Source organism: Oryzias latipes, chromosome 17, assembly GCF_053564925.1.
Source record: "Oryzias latipes strain Hd-rR chromosome 17, Olatipes_Hd-rR_3.1".
NCBI lineage: Eukaryota > Metazoa > Chordata > Actinopteri > Beloniformes > Adrianichthyidae > Oryzias > Oryzias latipes.
The window spans coordinates 24,153,057-24,171,694 of NC_136253.1; the positions used below are offsets into that span (position 1 = coordinate 24,153,057).

The window sequence follows — 18,638 nt, forward strand, 5'->3', positions numbered from 1 at the left end:
AGTTAATAAAGAAGTACTAAACTTGACGATGTTTTAAAAGCTTCCCTGTATCAATCAAAATTCAGCTTTTTTTTTTAATAGAAGTAAAGGACAGTTCCCTTCTTAAGAAATAGAATTACTGGCAACAAAGTTTATGCTGCATGAAAGGAAAATGATTTTGAAATATCTGCTGAAGCTGCAATCAGGATGAGCCAAAGTATTATATCTTGAACCATATAATATACATTAATTTTGAACTATATTCTGTTTTCTGCAGGATGCAGGGCATTTAATAAGTTCAAATTATTCAAGTTTTTAAAAGTTTTCTACCCAATGCTTGTTTTTATTTATTTTTTTTAATGTCAGTTTGGGAAAATAGAAAACTTTCTCTCAATAGATGTTTTCTATAAAAAACAGCTGTTGGCAGAGAAAGAAATATTTGCAAATGTATTTAAATAGAAAAGAAAAAACAATTGTGGCGTGATTTAAATATAACAGTACTATAATATTTAAACAATATAAACGACAAAGACTATTGCCAAATATTCATGTACTTGAGCACACATACATTGAATATTTACAGGAACTGTAAATAGCCAAGGGCTGAAGGCTGAATGGATGACATTTTCGAAGAAAACATTCCACATTCTGTTAGAGTTGTGTCTAGGTTAGCTTGAGGGAAAACACAATAAACAAAATATATATTGCAGCACTCGAACAGTCAGGACTTGTGGCACCTATACTGCTCACAATATACCGCATTTCTTTAACGCTAAAAAAAGATTTTAATTGTTTTTTCGTAATGCCTCCAGCTTAATTTAAGCTATGTAAAAACACATTCCTCTGTTTATCCAAAAGGCAACTAAAAAAAAACTGTATTTGATTGATTTAATAAAATATATAAATATATATGCTTTATTTTTATTCATTTTTTGTTGTGCTTAACAGTGACTTTGTCAGTGATGTATTATCTTGTTGTGTCAGGGATTTATTGCGAGTTCCCTCAATTTGTCATGTCTACTGCTGCATGCAGCCCAGTATACAAGCAGAGATTTTAACAATAAAAAACCTCAGTTTGATCACTTAAAAAAATAGAAGGTTTGACGTTGCTCCTCATCAACAGAACCAAAGAAAAAAAAAAAAAGATGAACGCCTTTGCTGTTGAGCAGGAAATTATCTTATTGAAAACCAATGCAGTATTTATGAACCAAATCTAATCAAAGAGACCTACATGTTCCTTTGTGGATTTGCTTCTGACCGATTCTGCAATCAATGAGACTTGAACCCGAAACAACCATATAGTAGTAGCCCTGCGGCTACAGCTTATAGACGTGGAAGTCCAAAGCAGTGAAAAGCCAACAAGCGGCTTAAATAAATTTTAAAGAATTTCGACTGTCAGATTAAAGGACCAACTTTGATTAAAGTTGTGTTTCTACTGAGTCCTTGTGGCATTTTTTTTTCATGATGCGCATTTAATGAAAAAAAAATGTAAGCTCAAAGTTGCATATTAAAGTATTTCTTTATTCAAATAGTTGTGAATCAGGATCCGACAAAAGAAATGCAGTTGAATAAGAGCTTACTTGTGATGTAGAAAATCCAGAAACATTTGCAACGGGGAGGGGAAGAGGGGTGGGGTTATTCTGCACTAAAGGTCTCACCCACAACTCAGAGGCAAATCTTTAATGAACAACTGCCGCTCTGCAGAAAAGGTTTTTTTTTATATTGTCTAAACAAAATAATCAAAAGACGAGTAGGCATGCTTTTATAATAGATGAAAGGATAATCGGAGTGGAACTTAAAATCACAGTGTTTGAAGGAATAGTATAATTTGAATATAAAATCCCCAATATTATTTAACACAAATTATACTACACAACAAACTAAATCTGAATAAAAATGACACCATATAAACATTTAGATAAAAAACATAAAAACAGTTGATGCTGATACAAGAAAAGACATTTTTCTTCTACGCCATTTTTACAATATTTTTCTAATTTGTAAAAACATCTTAGAGCGTAGGTGGGATAAAAAATGTAGCAGTTAACTTCCTTATTCTTTCAAAAGTGTAAAAAAGGTGAGTGAGAAGTGAGTTGTTGGTTTTTCCCATTTAATCTTTTATATAATTTTAGTCTTGCATTTAAAAGAAAAAAGAGCCAACTACTTAGAAGACAAACATTCTTCCTGCCTTTTCTGTTTTGCAGCATTCAAAAATATCTTGAATGTATCCTATCTGGACAATTAGCACAACCATATCAAGCAGTTGTATATTTAGAGAGAGAAAAAAACAAAAAAGAAAGATAATGAAGTACATTTAGAGAGGCATGCTGTCAAAGAACAGCAGTGGGTGTTGAGTAATTCCCAGCCAGTAACCCAGCAGGGCAGTTGCTGCTAATCTGCGGTGTGCATGTTGTGTGTGCTGGTGGAAGGGGTCACGCAGGTCAGGGCTGGTCCTAAATAATTCCTTGCATGCCTTCCCTGCTGTTCTTCACCATCTCTTCCTGCTCTCCTTCTCTTTCCTTTAAGCAAGATTTCTCCAACCGGCACTTTGCTAAAATGACAGACTCTTAGCACAATAAATAAGCCGCCTATTTTTACCTGCAGTTTCTGGCAGGGGGATCGGACTTAACAGCACGTATGGGAACACAAAGCTGTACTGGAGAATGGTTAAGAGCTGACACCTCAGTAGGGGGGCTAGCTAAGGTTAACTAAGAGGTCACAGTGACTTAAAACAAAAAGTAGGAAGTCTAAAGTTAAAAACAAAAGGAAGAAATTACATTTGATCACAATTATAAAATTTGCTGCAGATATATTTTTGTTTGTTTTGATTTTTAATTTTTCTTACATGCATAGCAAAGCAAATTCATTTTTAGCATTTTGGATATAGAGTTTTGTAATTGTTATTGATAAACATTTTTCAAGCCATTTATTTCAAAACTATTGTAAAGTAAAGATGGACCTCAGCTGCTCAATAAATAAGATAAGAAATAAATTTAAACAAGAAACCTCATGTTATTTACTAAACAAGCAAACCTGTACTGTATTTTCCGCACTTTAGGGAACACTGTATTAACATTAAACTTTGAAGTGACGTCAATAAAGTTATCATAGTAAAGTTTTTATTTTAAGGTTTATTATCTTTCATTCTATTCAACATTTGCAAACTTTCCCCCTCAGTTACATGTTGTTTTACCTAACTATGCTATAGTTAAAAAATGAAGAAAAAACTGACTGTTTATTTTGAATTGTTGTTTTACTCCACAGGGAATTAAGGTTCAACAATTAGCAGTGGAATGCAGAATTTCTAAGCTGTTATTGTTTATTTGAAACTCTGTAGAGTATATGATTCAAGGATCATTAGGTCTTTACATATCCATGCTAATTAGAGACATAAATAGTAACATTTCAAGCCCACAAATGGGCTATTTTTCCTGCACAGCGGACTTATTGCTTGAGTAGCGAAAAGTTCATCAAAGCAAACCGGGATTACTTTTTGATAGCTTATTTCAAGAAAAATTAGAAGTATAATAAAGAAAAAGTGAAAGTGTTTTCAAAGAGGAGTTCAACCATTCTGTATCTGTCTGTAACAGTAAGTCGGTCAAAATCCGGCGGCTCCTCTGCCTCTCTGATGCAATGGATGTTGGAGCTCACTCCAACAGGAGATGAAGAGCTGCAGCCAGGAGCTCCTGACACACCTTTGTTTGATTGCAAAATCAATCGTGGTGGATAAACTCTCCAAGTCAGCTCGCCATCTCTCCTCTCTGCTCGTCTGCTTTTTGTCACTGGTAGAGTAAGTGAACCATAAAAGAGGCTGTATTTTTTAGTTCAGATGGTTCCCCTCGCTGCTTTCATGTAGACAATCTTATTCCTAAATTCTTGTAACAAATAAACATAACTGAAGTGTATATGGAGTCCTGCAATATGCCCTTAAAGAGAATACCGTGTGTCTCAATGTACAATAACACTTCCATCACAGAGGAAGGTGTCAAAACAACCTGGCTCGGTGAACTCCAACATACTAACGGCTTCAAGAAAAAAAATCACTTTCAAATCAAACCCATTTTTCTTGATGGAATAAATGGTCACGGCATGACTTGAACATCAGTGGCTTTCATGCTGTTCGTGTCTGATCTCTGCAGTGGTAATTGAGGTCATGAGTCTGACAATAGAAAACTCACATCAAAAGCTAGTACTAGGAAGAAAGTGCTATTAATCAGCCTGACAAGGCATTATGACCACACAGGCACACGCCGACTGACCGTGGTTAATGAGCTTTGTCTGTGTCTATACAAGCCTAACCCGTTCAGCACCAGAGCTCTGGCAATGCGTCCGTGGACATATGCATTGAGTGTGTTGTTTTCAGCTTCCTGGATCATTAGGAAACAAGCGATGTAAGTTTTAGGTGAACTCCACTAACCGTGATGCTCGGTGAGTCGCTCGGCAATTGATGTTTGTTCAGTTCTAGGTCACAGAGCTGTAGAGTTGCAACTAAATATTAGCTGAAAAATGATGTGATATTTCATTGTTTTGTTCATTGTTAAAAATATTCAACTGAAATAATATTATTTTTGAAATTTTTAAAGTAGGTTTCTGCAGGTTGTTCCAACAGCCCAAATTGCATCCACATATAGACATTTTAAAGCTATCCAAAGGCAAAATAATTTTAAATTAGGCCTTAAAGAAGCTAACACCATCCAAGGGGCGATCAACAAAAAAAGCAGCTACCTGGCTGCAGAGAGGCTCATCGTGAATTTGGAGCTGAGGGTGAACACATGGATCATCGGACTCTCTTGTGAGCTCATTACTTCCTTCGAAAGGGCAAAATGTGTAGCTAAGAAGCCAGAAGGAGATTAAGAAAAATGACTCTGATTTTAAGTTTTTGCCAGTGGAGTCAATATCTTTTTTCTGCAAATAGAGGAACTGGGACTAAACTGAAACAGTTACCCACTATCAACTCAATCGCTTCAGATCTGCAGCCTACGGCTGTCACTGTGCAGACGATCAGATTTTTAAATCTTCAGCTTCATTTGAACAGTAGGATGGATATTACTACATCCAGTGGAAAGAAAATACTAGAAATTGGTAAACTAGATTTATGATTTGTTGCACTTTCTGATTTAGATAGCAAAAATGAAATAACTGAAAAAGTAAAAATTAAAAGTTTTGAATTATTACCTTTAATAGTTGAGACATCAAGTAGTCATAATATGTCAAAACTTTTGCTTTAAATTCATGTCTTTTTTGTGCCTAAATTAAGAGTACTAGTGACTCCAGCTGCAGTGACGATGATCTTGCTTTTATGTAATACTTTTGCAACAAGTTTCAAGTGGTGGTAACCTAATTGTCACGTATATGCCGCACATGTGATGCATGTTCATGGCAGATTCTTGAATGCGCCTTTAGCATACGGGGTTGACTGCCACTACCCGATTTGTATGCGGAACTCATTTGGTTTCACCGCTCATCCTGCAAGCGCAAATCATGCATCACTTCCACTAAAGCATTTACGGTAGCTATGATTCAAAAATGTTTGATACATGGTATAGTGAGAATTATGTTAAAAATAATAGGTTTCTCTTGAAATTTGGACAGCTCATGTGCAAATTATTTCTGCTTCTTTTGTGTCGTTTAACTGCGGTTTACACGCCGATGTATGAGGATCCCATCAAGGCGGCCGTGGTGCAGTGGTAGGCCGGTCGACCAGTAAAGCCTGACGGTAAAGTGCTATGGGTGTGCATGTTTGTTTTTAGTTTAGTGATATTCAAATTGGCAAAGAAAGGCAGAGGCATAGGGTTCGTGAATGCAGGGTGAGCGGTGAAACTGATAAGAGTTCAGAATAAAGATCAGGTAGTGACAGTCTCTACCTGATACTAGCATGCACTCACAGTTGGAAGACGCTTTGAGCAAAATGTCAAAGTGATGCAAATCTTGCTTCACAGCTCTATTCCGACATATGAAGTCCCTGATTAGTCAACTTTCAACTGGTTAAACTTTCAACGCGCGTTTAATGGTCACACATCTTGTCTTTAGAACCTGAAAACGGACTTAAAAACTTGCATAGCAACACATGAACGCAGGAGTTTTGAACGCAGAAGCTCGAAATGTGCATATACTCATATTTACATTGACTTTACATTGAAAGTAGTCACTTAAACACGCGTTGCAAATTGCTGTATGAACATAGCAAAAAAGGCATCCCTTTCCCTTGCGGTTTGAGCCCAATTACCGGAAAAACTACATAACTACTGATAAAAAGCAAGGTTTGTCTCAATTTTTTAACATGACATGATATTTAAACCTCCATAATGGTATCTCAACACTGTTGATAAAAGATTGTCTTTAAAATAGAAATAGTTCTTAGATGAACCTTAAAAAGAAGCAACAAAGCATTTCTTTTTATTGTGTTGAATTGTGTAACAATTTCCAACCAGCATGTCAGTGGTTGTAAAATGAAGAGCAATGAACCCCTTTAAAAGAGTATGGGAACTCGGTCATTTCATCTTATCTATCAGCACAGAGATAACGCAGAGTGAAAAGTCAAGTGCAGCAGAAGTACTCTTGGACAACTAAAAGAAAAAAAAACTAAAAGAAAAAAACAAATCTGGAAGAAAAAGTGGACATTTTAAAGCTACTGGTGTGCAACGATGTGGTAAGTGGGGACATTTTTTATTTCTGCTGTGGTTTGCTGAAATTACTTGTATGAGAAAGAAAGAGATAGATGACCGACATATTCATAAATTTGAGGCAAAAAAAGCAAAATATTAGGGTTTGGTATCTTTGTTTGACACAAAAATGCGGAATAATACAATATCATACAAGTATTATAATATCCTTACTCAGTGTAAGTTACATAAAATCGTACAGAAGACATATTAATAAGAATATAATTTTGACCACAAAAATTGTGAGTTCCAACCTTTTTTTCATTTGTATAAGAGGTACAAAATTTTGATCTTATCTCCCCAAAAAGTGAAAATTAATACTCAGAAAGGGAGCTTTTAAAAAATGAACCACTTATTTTATTATTTCATATTATTTGTATGACAAATTGTGTGGTTTAAACAATTGAAACTGTTAAAAATCCCTTTGATACATATATAAGAAAACAGGACAGAAAAACGTGTTAAGCCACCTTACATAAATCACCAAAATCCCATGGAATTTTGTTTAGATACAGGAAGGAATTTGTAGATTGGAAGATGTCCCTTACCTTTGCTAATGTCCTGGTACTCCAGCCAAAGCTGCCTCTGGACCTGTTTGTTGGGGTACCAGATGGTACAGGACTCCTGGAAGCCATAGACTGCCTCCTGCACATAATGGTTCCCAAACTCCTTGAGTATAGCGACAAAGTCGCTCCGCTGCGTTGCCCCGTCTAGAGAATGGATGGCTGAGCTAAAAGCTGAAAAGATGAATTTGAGAAAGTTACTTTAAGTGGTAGTAACCATTCTTCCAATTTTACTTTTGCATTTAGTAGATTAAAACAGACGACTAAGTCACATTATTAACTGATACCGGAACTGTGAATGAAAATTAAAGGCATTAAAAGTACAGCATGACTGATTTCAATAGTGAGAAGAATTCTAGAGCAAAGTTTAATATAATGTATGAAACTAGTGTGAAAACATTAAACTAAAAGAAATTTTTTTATTTATGGCAGTGAAGTAGAACTCTAACTGTCATTTTACTTCTGGTAAAACCTGGGCAAAAACACAAAATGCCAGCAGACCGATGTGTTTTACACACATAAGCATATAAAAGGTCTATTACTTTTCATTTTCTTCTTAGCTGCCCATTAAATTCTATGATCCCTTCCTCTGTCTTCAAAAGTTGTCACTAATCCTTCCCAGCATTTCACCTCATTACACTTCAGTCCATCTGCTCTGTATCCTCATGAGACAGGTCTAGATCAATGTGAGGCAATGTCTCACTACATCATGTAACTAAGTTTAGTGTCATCAGCGTAGAAATGATCATTTTAGTTGGAAAATGTGGCTTTCTCTGCTAAAGTACTTGCACAAGTAATCTATTGCCCTATTAAGCTCTTGACAAGAGCTTTAATATGCACCCTGTTGATGTAGAGTTCAAAGTATGACCAAATTACAAAATTATTTGTCTGAAATTGCAGACTTCAATGACTTCATGTTTGGTAGCCTACATGTATCTATCTATGATCGTGTTTTGCAGCAGGAATATCAACATTTAGCTCATCACTGTAGTGCATCAGATGTGAAGGTCTTGTTGCATTTCTCTGTAAGTTATTTTTTAATTGCGCCTTTTTTCTTTCTGTTAAATTTGCCTGGATTTTTGCTTTCGGCATATTAACCGCTGTCCGCTGGTCTAAAATAAGAGTATGGCAACTAATGGCCCACAATATGTTTTTCAGTTCCGGCCCTGAGACAATTCAGATTGTGACAAACAACTAAACAAAAGGACAAAAATGTCAGAGAGTTCTGAATCTGGAGCAAAAACTGAGTCATTGTTGGACATTGTTGAAAAAAGCCCACAAACATAATTGGTCATACATGAGTGATGTAAGGAAGCAAATACACGAGTCCCATAACTGACAAATGGAGTATATACTGCTATCTACTCAATGCAGTATGTAGTAGCAGCAGCCAACAAATGAATGGTAAAGGAGTGTATCCCATAGCAGTGACCATCATGTTTCTGTCTACACTAAATACTGCGCTTAATCCCCTTAAAGACTGCAACATATTGTTGGAATATGCACTCATGCAAGATAGATACTTTCTAACTGAAATTGCTGATTTTTTTTTTCAATACTTAACTTAATCAAGACACAAGCAGAGATTATTTCTTCTTTAAAGTAAAAATGCTGGAGTAAAAAACCTGATGTCTATTTTTCATCAATTTAGACTGCTCATCTCACATGGTAACTTCACTTTACCAAAATACCAGGGTTTTATGCATCACCTTTCAAAGAATGGAGAGTATATTGAGGAATATGGTAATGCCACATTTCATGAAAGTAATAAAGTTTCTAAATGTAATTTTAGGAAGTTTTGTGAGTTAGCAGAACAAGGACCTAAAATGTCACAAGGATATACTGTATGTTTGATATGACTCACTGATCTGGCTGTAAAGTAACATCCAAATGCTCGGTGAGATTCTCACTCAGCAAGTATTGAAAAGTAAAACTGTGATAGTAGTTTATCATTATGATTTCCAGAACAAGTGGTATTAATATCTCAGCTTTCATGGTTCACTGGTTCTTACATCTTCGCCTAAATTAAATTAGGTGGCCGCTGAAGTGTGAGAGAGAAAGAATATAGCGAGGATGAGAAATGGCGGCTTTGCTATCAGATGTAGAAATCAGTCCCTTTACCCCTTCAGTGGTCGCTGAAATATGATGAGCCAATATAGGAAAGATATTAAAAAAGGTGACTGTTGAAACGCTTCAGAGGAAAGAAAAAACAGAAAGCACACCCTTAGTTGAGGTGGTAGCCTTATAACCATGCCAACTTCAGTGGGAATGCAATAAGCTATGTACACACCGAGTATTTGACGCATGCCAGTGAGCTAAACGTGCGTAAAAGCCCATTGGTCCTTTATCTACTGTTTACTAGCCCGTGTATGTCACCTATTGTTGAAATGGGCTTGGTACGAAATGTTGAAGCGGTGCAAATCTTGTGACTTGGGCAGGAAAAGGAAACAGTTCAATTCATTGCTAGCATCCTTCCAATGGCAGGAGTGTGGTTTGGTTCTGGTGTTGGTTTATCTTTATTTGAAAAACAAGTGCAGACGTTATCAGCCCCTTCTTCTTCATGATTAGACTATTTTTAAATGATTGGCCTCTATTTAGGGAATTAATAGAGACATTATCCATACGTACCAAATATCCACTACCAAATCCATGTCCAAATTGGCCCAAGTTTGACCTGGTTTAGCTGGCAACTTTTGTTCAAAAGCCATGCATTTTGTGCGCAAAGCCCAAAAATGGTTGTAAAAACTTGTGTAGCAACATCTGGACGCAGGAGTTTGAAATGCCTATGCTTGAAATGCAGATTTACATAGACTTGTCATTAAAAAGTGCGTTACCAAAGGCAGTGTGTACGCAGTATTGGAATTGTTACGTCTGTGTTTACAGAGGGGTACTTGTACTTAACATTATAATGCATTCATTTCCAACATGACAGCATGACAAAAAATAAGAAATATTTAATTATAATCACAGCCGCCAGAATGACGGAACACCATATTTCAAGAGACTTTACCACTTTAAAGACTTACAATCGAAATAGCTTTTCCTTTACTTATATCATGAAAGGATACCTCAGTAGGAAGAAACCTGTCAGTGAGTATTAAATATAATCTTTGATGCGCTGACAGCTGTGAGGAGTCCTCAGTGGATGTAGCGATTTGCTAAATACCTATCCAGTAATCTCACTCTGTGAAGTTTCCAAGGTGTGCGCTGACAGGAGGCTTTTGTCTCAACGTGGATTAAAAACTTTTGTGATATGTGACAAGCAGTTGCAGGGAAAGTGAACAAAACAAGAAAAGTTAAAGAAAATGCATTTTCTTTTTAAATAAATTCCTTTATACACGTGGGTGTGTGTGTGTGGGTGGTGTGTGCTGCATAATTTACCTTGAGACAAGACCCACTGATTGAGCTTGACATGGTATAGGACGGAACGGATATTCCAGTGCTGAACGAGGGGATAGCCAGACACCTCGCTGTAGTTCACCATGCCTGTGAAAAGGTAAAAAGAAACACAAAAAAACTTGCTTTGTTGTGGATGAAGATATCCCAAGACACAGTTCACAATTAGCCCCCTTTTTTTCAATCCATACCGGATTAACTAAAGCATTTATGTGCTTTTTACACGTCTGTCAAGGGGAAATATTTCTGTGTTAGATCAAAGCCTGGCACTATATTTAAATCCTGTTTACTTTTACCAAGGACTAGGGAAAGGAAAAAAAAAACAACCTAAAAGACATTAATAGTATATTAGATGACATGAGAGAGGCACACATAATGTTTCTGCTGTTAGATCAAAGGGGAGCTCAATCTGAAGTCCGTCTGCCACCAGCGAGTATAAACACAGGAGAAGGCAGTGGTAATATCAAATCTATTCAGAGATAGCAATAGAGCAGAGTAAAGGGCAGCTTGCAAGACTGAGATTTAAGATGAAACACCAACATTTACTTTGAATACCAAATGCATTTCTATAAATTATAGGTGTCTTGCTTAAAGTGACACAACTCGACAGTTTGGAAAGATTAACATTTATTTCATTTATTGACTAACACAACAAATATTAAACATATCTAAAAAGCATTTGGCGATGTACCATGTAATTAATAACGAATTCAGGAAACATGCAAAAATAAATCAAACACAAAAATGTATTATTATTTATATTTATGTAATTGTATTATAATAAAAAAACCTCCTTTTTAGAAATAAAATATCTAAAAAAACACATTATAGTCCTATAATCCTGCGTTCCGTAAAAATATATGTTCAAATTTTTTCAAAAGCTATATATTTAGTGGCATGTTCTTAGGTTAGGTGAATTGCATTGCTGTGATAACAGCCGCCAACAAGTGTTTAACAAGAAAACAGAAAGAAAATTGTTTTTGTTTTTCTTTGTTTTACAAGATATGTCAGATTTTGTCAACCGACCCCTCTTTTTTTATTTATTTTTTTAGAAGGTTACTTACTACACACTAGATCAGATTACCACACCAGAGAGGCAAACCAGATTTTAATCCACTAGAAACACAGCCGACCCCAAAGCATCACCACACACTCAGTGAACATCGTTCAGGCTGTGTTGTGTTTGAAGTGTGTTCATAAATATAACGTAATGTGTACAGGCTTCTAAACATTTTTGACTTACATAAATAGTCCTACACAACTGATGGATTACTAGTCTGACAATGGAATTAAATTAATGGAGTAAATTATTTATTGTTTTAATATTTTTGAAACTACTTCAAAAGCAGAAACTGTCAAAGGCTTCTCATCCATGCCTATTTTCCCCAGCATTTTCTAATTGTTTTTAGTAAGTAAAACTACTTAAAAAAGAAAGAAAGAAAAAAACAAATATCTTTCTAAAAGTAATTTAATTGGAAAGCAAAAAATAAACTACTTCTATGTAAAAAAGGATGCCTAACATGCTTAAAAATATGTTAAAGAAATCGCTAAACCCCCACTACATTGCTTTTTAGAGTCTCATCCCTATTATGTCTCAGACCGGGATATTTCTGGGTCATTTCACTCAGTTTGGGCTCTTTTAAATCCAAAAAGCACTTTTTTTTTAAAGCTCTCACACTACATAATCCTCTAGGTTTCTTTTGTGCATCACTTAATCCTAATATTTCCTCGCCTTTAGCTCTTTTACGACTACTCTTTTTTGCCATTGTCCCTGATCCTTGTTTTTTATGTTAGAATTCCATATCTTAGAATGACAAAGTATTTTGGGCCACCATAAAAATAAAAAAATAAAAAATAACGGGAGAAAAAGTTATAAAATTAAGAGAACATGTAATTTTAAAAGAATAAAGTCATAATAATATTAGAAAAAAAGTAAAAAAAAAAAAGTAAGAACAAAGTAAAACTATGAGACAAAAAGTCAAAATTTCTATAAATTGAAATAGTAAAATTTAGAATAAAAGTCGTTATTTTACGAGAATAAAGTTAGAATTTTACATGCTATAAATTGACAATTTACGAGAATAAAGTCATAAGTTTAAGAGGCAAAAGTCTGTTGACTAAGAAAAATATAAACAACAACAAAAAGAAAGAACCAATTTTGAACTTCAGTTAGAGATGTAAAGAGCTTTGTAAGTGGTCACTCAGCATTGGTTTGTTTCATTAGTCTTTTAGCAAGCCAACGTTGACTTATTATAAGTATAAGGACATAGAAAATAATAAGCAGAAAACTGGGTCTCTTCTGAAGAAGATTCTTGACCCACAAGGAGTGGATTTCTGGCAGATGGGCTATTTATGCCTTGACTACCGTACTCATTGATGGATTTCGTCGGCACGTAAGATGTAGGCTTATACAACAACTATAATTTTATTTATTTATTTTTTATCTCAGTATAGGAAAACTTATGACATCTTTTTAAGAACATTCAAAAAACAAACACATATCGTATTGACCTTTTTTATTGCCCAACAGGAAGTATGCCATTTGAAAGAGGAAAATGACACACAGATGTTTTAGTAAGCATTCAATAAAGAATTTGCAGGTCAGATATCAACTGTCTTCAACAAAGGCATATTTCACATTTTCCTTCTGGGCTGACGTTCAAAAAAATGTAACACTCCACTCGTCTGTATGGATACACAATGGTGTGGTAATAGTTTCCCTTTGCTTTTAACACAGCGTTCCTTTCAAGCCCAATATTTTATAGGCATTGATTTTCTCTTGTTTGACAGACGTTTCACTGCTGAAATCAATAATGCCCTTCTCTGCTGTCTCAAGTAGTTACGCATATGCAAAAGGTTTCTTTTTTCATTTCTGCTGTGCACTTCTCAGTATGTTAAACTTTACACAGGCTTTGTGCCGCACTAACAATCTTGCTTTGTATTTAGACGATCAAAGTCTGCGACAGATAAGGTGCGACACGCGGCAGCGTACATTGAGGGGAGGTAACATTCATCACTTGCGAGAATAGCTGAGACCCAGCTGTGTTGAGAGGTTGTTAAAAGGACCAATCTGCCTCCTTTTTTTAACAGATCAATTATAGATACAGCAAGTGACGGAACGCAGATTCTCGCTGCATACCGTGCGCATCGAATCCATAAACTCAGCCTCTTCTCCTTTGGGGAAAGCTGTGGATATTAAATGCTTTTTATACAATATTTTTCCTTGTGAATAAAGTCTCTGTCAAATCAGTGACACAACCTCGTCAATTTTGCATAATATTGCAAAGTCAGGCCTTTGACATTACTTATATCAAGCTATGTGAAGAGCAACGGAATATAAATCATGCAGTCTCCCATGGCAACTGACAGGCGTGTCATGCTGCAGCAGTGGGATTACAGCCATATATCACTGTTACTACCCCCACCGTCTTAACGGGTACATCTGGTACATCTGGAAATGGCATTTGGATAGCACGAGTGAAAAGGTAAGAGCAAAAAATAAAAATAAAAACTCAGTTAGGGGGATGGCTTTTGTGAGACCAATATGAACATTTGTCACTATTTAGCATTTTTAGGAATAAATGTTTGTTTTGGATTGGAGTTTAAAGAAAATATTCAAGTCAAAGATTTTTAAATTTCTGATCAAATTAAACCAACTGTAATTGCATCTGACAGACAGCCACTTTCAGCTGTACTTCAGTTTCTCTGTGAACTATTTTGATGACTTCTTGTCCCACAATTAGAGGACCCTTTTATTATTTTCTCTATACAAATGAGAAAAAATAGCAAAAGGTCAGAAGGAGAATGATCAGATTGTCCTCCAAAGTGGTTTCAATTTTATTTATACAGCCCAATATTGCAACAATAGTCATCTCAATGGGCTTCACACCGGTAGTTGTAAAATAAACATGAAATCATAAAGAGTATTAAGTCATAGAATTAAATAGGTAATGGCTAAACCAAACTAAACAAAACAGACTAGGCTAAACTGGGCATCCCTGCCCTTAGACCCTCCTTCTCAATAAGGCAAAACTCCTAAAAAAATGGATGAATAAACAATGAAAAAACATTTTTTTTGTCTCTTTGCAAAACTACATGCAATTTTACAGTTTTAATCAAGATATCAAAATAACAATTTTATTAAAAAAAAACTTTGATACAGATGCATAAGAAAATGTATCACATGTTCATCAAGATCAGAGATGCTTTCACAAAAGAATAGCCCTTCACAAGGCAATGAATGCCCTTAATTTTTACACATTTTTTTAGGTTTGCATTGATTTAACAAGGAGCTGACCAAACAACCTGTAGATGACAAATAAAAGAGTAAATAAACTCATGAATCAACCCGCACATATTAACTGGACTGATGGTGTCTGAGGATAAGGGACCCTATAGTGGATTTGTTATGTTGACCAAAATTTACTCAAAAACAGTCCAAAACTCGTCAATTGGGTAGGACAACTGATAGAGGATTCACATCCTGAACTGTGATCATGAATCAAAAATAAACAACCGTTATCGTCTATACAGACATTTTTTGGGGGGTTCTTAGTTGAACATTTTAACGAAGGGACTAATGGGGAATCGTTTCACCCTCCAGTGGTCATTTTTGGAAGTGCAACATTTGATTCTTCGAGCGGCTAGATTAGTTGGCTGTGTGTAGGCCTGGCGGATGGTAAACTCAGGTTTGTTTCCTAAGGAGTTGCAATGAGCCTAATCCAGTTGGGGTCTTTAAGGAAGACTTATTACGCTACTGCCTAACTATGTAGTCACAAGAGGGACCAAGCCTGAGTATACAGCCCTGAGGAAATACGGGTTGTGTCAGGAAAGGCATCACGCATAAAAATCCCTCCCAAACCAAATGTTCAGATCAGTAAAAAGGAAATTTGCTGTAGCGACCCCAGACGGGATATGCCGAAAGATGAACAATAACATCCACATTTGGTCCTTTGGGGCTTTAAATGAAACGTGATGGCTTGAATCAAACCAGCTACACTAACTAGTTCTCTAATAATCACTTATTGATAGATGCCTTTGACTCCTCAATAAATCGTGCACGTCTACCCTCAAAAGATTGTTCAACCATCAGGGTTGACATGTGGTACTTACACTACTCAGTCGCTTTGGCTTATTTTGACTGTTTGGTCTGCTGAATGTATTTCTTCTTATTCACCGTATCATTTATTAGTGTTACCTTCGGAAGGAGTTTGTAAAAAACATGAACACTGAAATTAAAGTTTTGGAGTCTCAGTTCAAACTACAGAGGAATTGTCATTGTGTCTCTGGCAGTCTCTCAGACTCCCCCCTCCCTTCTCTCCTCTGCCTTCCTGATTGGAGCCAGCTGTGGATACTCACCTTATCACCTGCCAGCTCTATTTAAGAGGATTCTTCACCAGCATTCATAACCAGTTCGTTGCCCCTCTATGGTGCATTACCTGGTCTCATGCCAAGTTTCTTGTTCTGTTTTTTTTTTGGCTTCTACTAACGGCTTCTTCTCCACCTCGTCTCCACAGGACACATTGCTACGAGTATCTACCTGGGTCCTACTTACTCACGAGCAGATGGTTCCCTCATCAAAGATCCAAAGCCTCCAGCCACACCACAACCCAAGCCACGCCACGTCTCAACTCAAGTCTCGGTCCCTCTCCACGCCTCGACCACGAATCCAGGCCACGTCACCCACAGCCACTTCGCCAGAATCATCACCCAATCGTATATTCACCAACTATACTCACTCACTGGTCCTCGACCGTAATAATAAACCCGTTAATTCTTCATCTCATTCTCCTGTGGTCCTTTGGGTTCCAGCATCTGGGTCTGCTCAGCCTAGCTGATCATGACAGGAATAACACAAAGCTAAAGCAGCAAATGCAACTGTGCTTGTTCTCTTATAGCCTTTAAAACGTGGGTGCAAATGGCAAGTGGCGTTCAAGTATTAAGGGAACAACAAGGGCTGTAACAGCATGTTTACAATGGTGCTGTGAAGATGCAGCATTTGGCCGAGGCCTGACATCGTCTCTGAACTTGATGAATAATCCTCTAAATGTGATGTTCCTGCTTTGTCCTCACCTTCAGCTTCATCCATTTATCCCCTCTTATGGGAAATGGCTTCTCTACACTCTAGCCATATTCAGTGGCATCAAGAGAGTGAGAGCACTACACTACACAAGTTCCCCATTCCCATCTCTGTCTCCTTTAGTGAAAATGAACAACAACCCCGAAAACATATACTGTAGCGCAGCATATTCTTCTTCCAGCTGAAAGGCCTTGTCTCCCTTTTAGCCCTGGGGTGCTCTGCTCTCATTGTCTGACAAAGTGATTAATTTGAGAGAACTTCACTTTGCAAACATCCTAAGTTTAGGCCTGTTCCCCGTGCAGCTGGTGCCAGAGTTTTCCCGAGAAAAGGCTCTGGTCGGAGCTGAGCTGATATCCTTTGTGAAAATACAAGGAAATTCCTTGTCAGAACCACACAGCAAAAAAGAAAGAGAAAAAAAAGAAGCTAAAAAACAGTAAAAACATAAAGCTTTATTTGCTTTAAGGTGCCTGAAGGCCTACAGCAAAATATGGCTGCCATATAACATTGCCATGCTTCTTATTGTACTTTGGCAAAGCTCTTGACAGAACAAGCAATGGGGAGATGCAGATCTGTGCAGGAAGTTATTTGAGTACTTTCAGAGTCAGGGTTTAGAAACATTATGGCTATGGCTTATGAAAGCCTTTGACCCTTCCATTGCATGTTTGTATAATTTATTGTGTATTTAACTGTTAAAATCTCAGCATGCCCCACCCATTTTTACTCATACGTGGCTCATTCAGAGTGTTACTTCATTCTAGATACCATAATAATAATCAAATTAAATCTTATTCTGATTTTAAGCTTGGTCAAAGGTAAGGTTGGAATATTGGCCTAAATGTGAACATCACTGTCAAAGCTGAGTAGATCTAACGCTTTTTTTATTAATAAAAAATATACAACTGGCACACATTTGTTTCCATTCTTTTCTTTTATACTGAGTAAAAAGATCTATAATTTGCAAAATGTCCAACTCAAAGAGGAAGAATAATTACCCCGTAATATGTGTTTTTCTAATTGGTCTTTGCCAGCTTCTTTTGGTTCATCCTTTTCTGAAAACAGAACATTCTTTTCTCCATCTACTACAAGAAAAGACTCATTAGCAAGTTGATAATTTTATAATAAAAAATGGGACCTTGCAGTTTTCGTTTTATACTCTTACAATTCCTTTTGTGGAAAAACCCCTGTGCTCCAATTAGTCAATTATAGTCAATTATTACTACACTAATAAAAATAACATGTTTCTAGAAAAACTGGTAATAATACACCACCTTTATTTTCATGACTGACATATCTTTGTAGATATATTTAGGACAGTAAATAGTGCCTTTTTTCATTAGGTAAGTTTCCACAGACTACAGAGATACAGGTAATACATGCATGGGGAAGAAGATGAAAAATATTTTGCAGGTAAAGAGATAAAAAAAAAAGAAACTGATTCATCTAAGAAGGGAAATAGGACAACAAAAATGGCAGATTAGATGTTGCAAAACCAAAACTAGGAGCTAGGACTTTGAAGAGAGCTGCAAAATGGACCACAGAATGTAAAATTAGACATCATGGTCCCCATTTTGTTTAAAAAACATAAAAATATGTTGGGTTTTTTTGTGGAGTGCTTTAATGCAATAAAGTGGTTAGTGCTCTATTATGAAAATTTGAGTCTTACATTACTCTATTCACTTATTTTTGCTTTGCTACATAGAGAATCAAACCAAGTATTTGTTTCTTGAGAAATTTCCCAAGACAAAAATAAATCATTACAAGAAGGAAATACAAGAGTCAACAGTAAGAAAGGAGGTTTTTGTGTATAAACTTCACTTTTTCTTTAACTCAAAGCTCTGGGACAGTTTAGCTCTGGGTTGAACCGGCAGTTACATAAATCAAAATAAAGACAAATCAATATTTCCAAAGTCTGAAATTCAGTAGAGAATCTATTGGGAAGTAAATCAGGAAATGTGGATC

At 36.2% G+C, this 18,638-nt stretch overlaps 1 protein-coding gene across 6 annotated transcripts in view; it reads right to left on the reverse strand.

Moving 5' to 3' along the window:
* Positions 1 to 18,638, reverse strand: part of astn1 (astrotactin 1) — a 339,165-nt gene that overhangs the window by 131,467 nt on the left and 189,060 nt on the right. For all 6 annotated transcript variants that reach the window (XM_020710964.3, XM_011486592.4, XM_011486591.4 and 3 more), the window contains 2 exons: positions 10,586 to 10,690; positions 7,190 to 7,378 (listed from right to left, as the gene is read on the reverse strand). In XM_020710964.3, the coding sequence (XP_020566623.1) occupies positions 7,190 to 7,378; positions 10,586 to 10,690 (294 nt within the window). The remainder of the gene's footprint in view (positions 1 to 7,189; positions 7,379 to 10,585; positions 10,691 to 18,638) is intronic.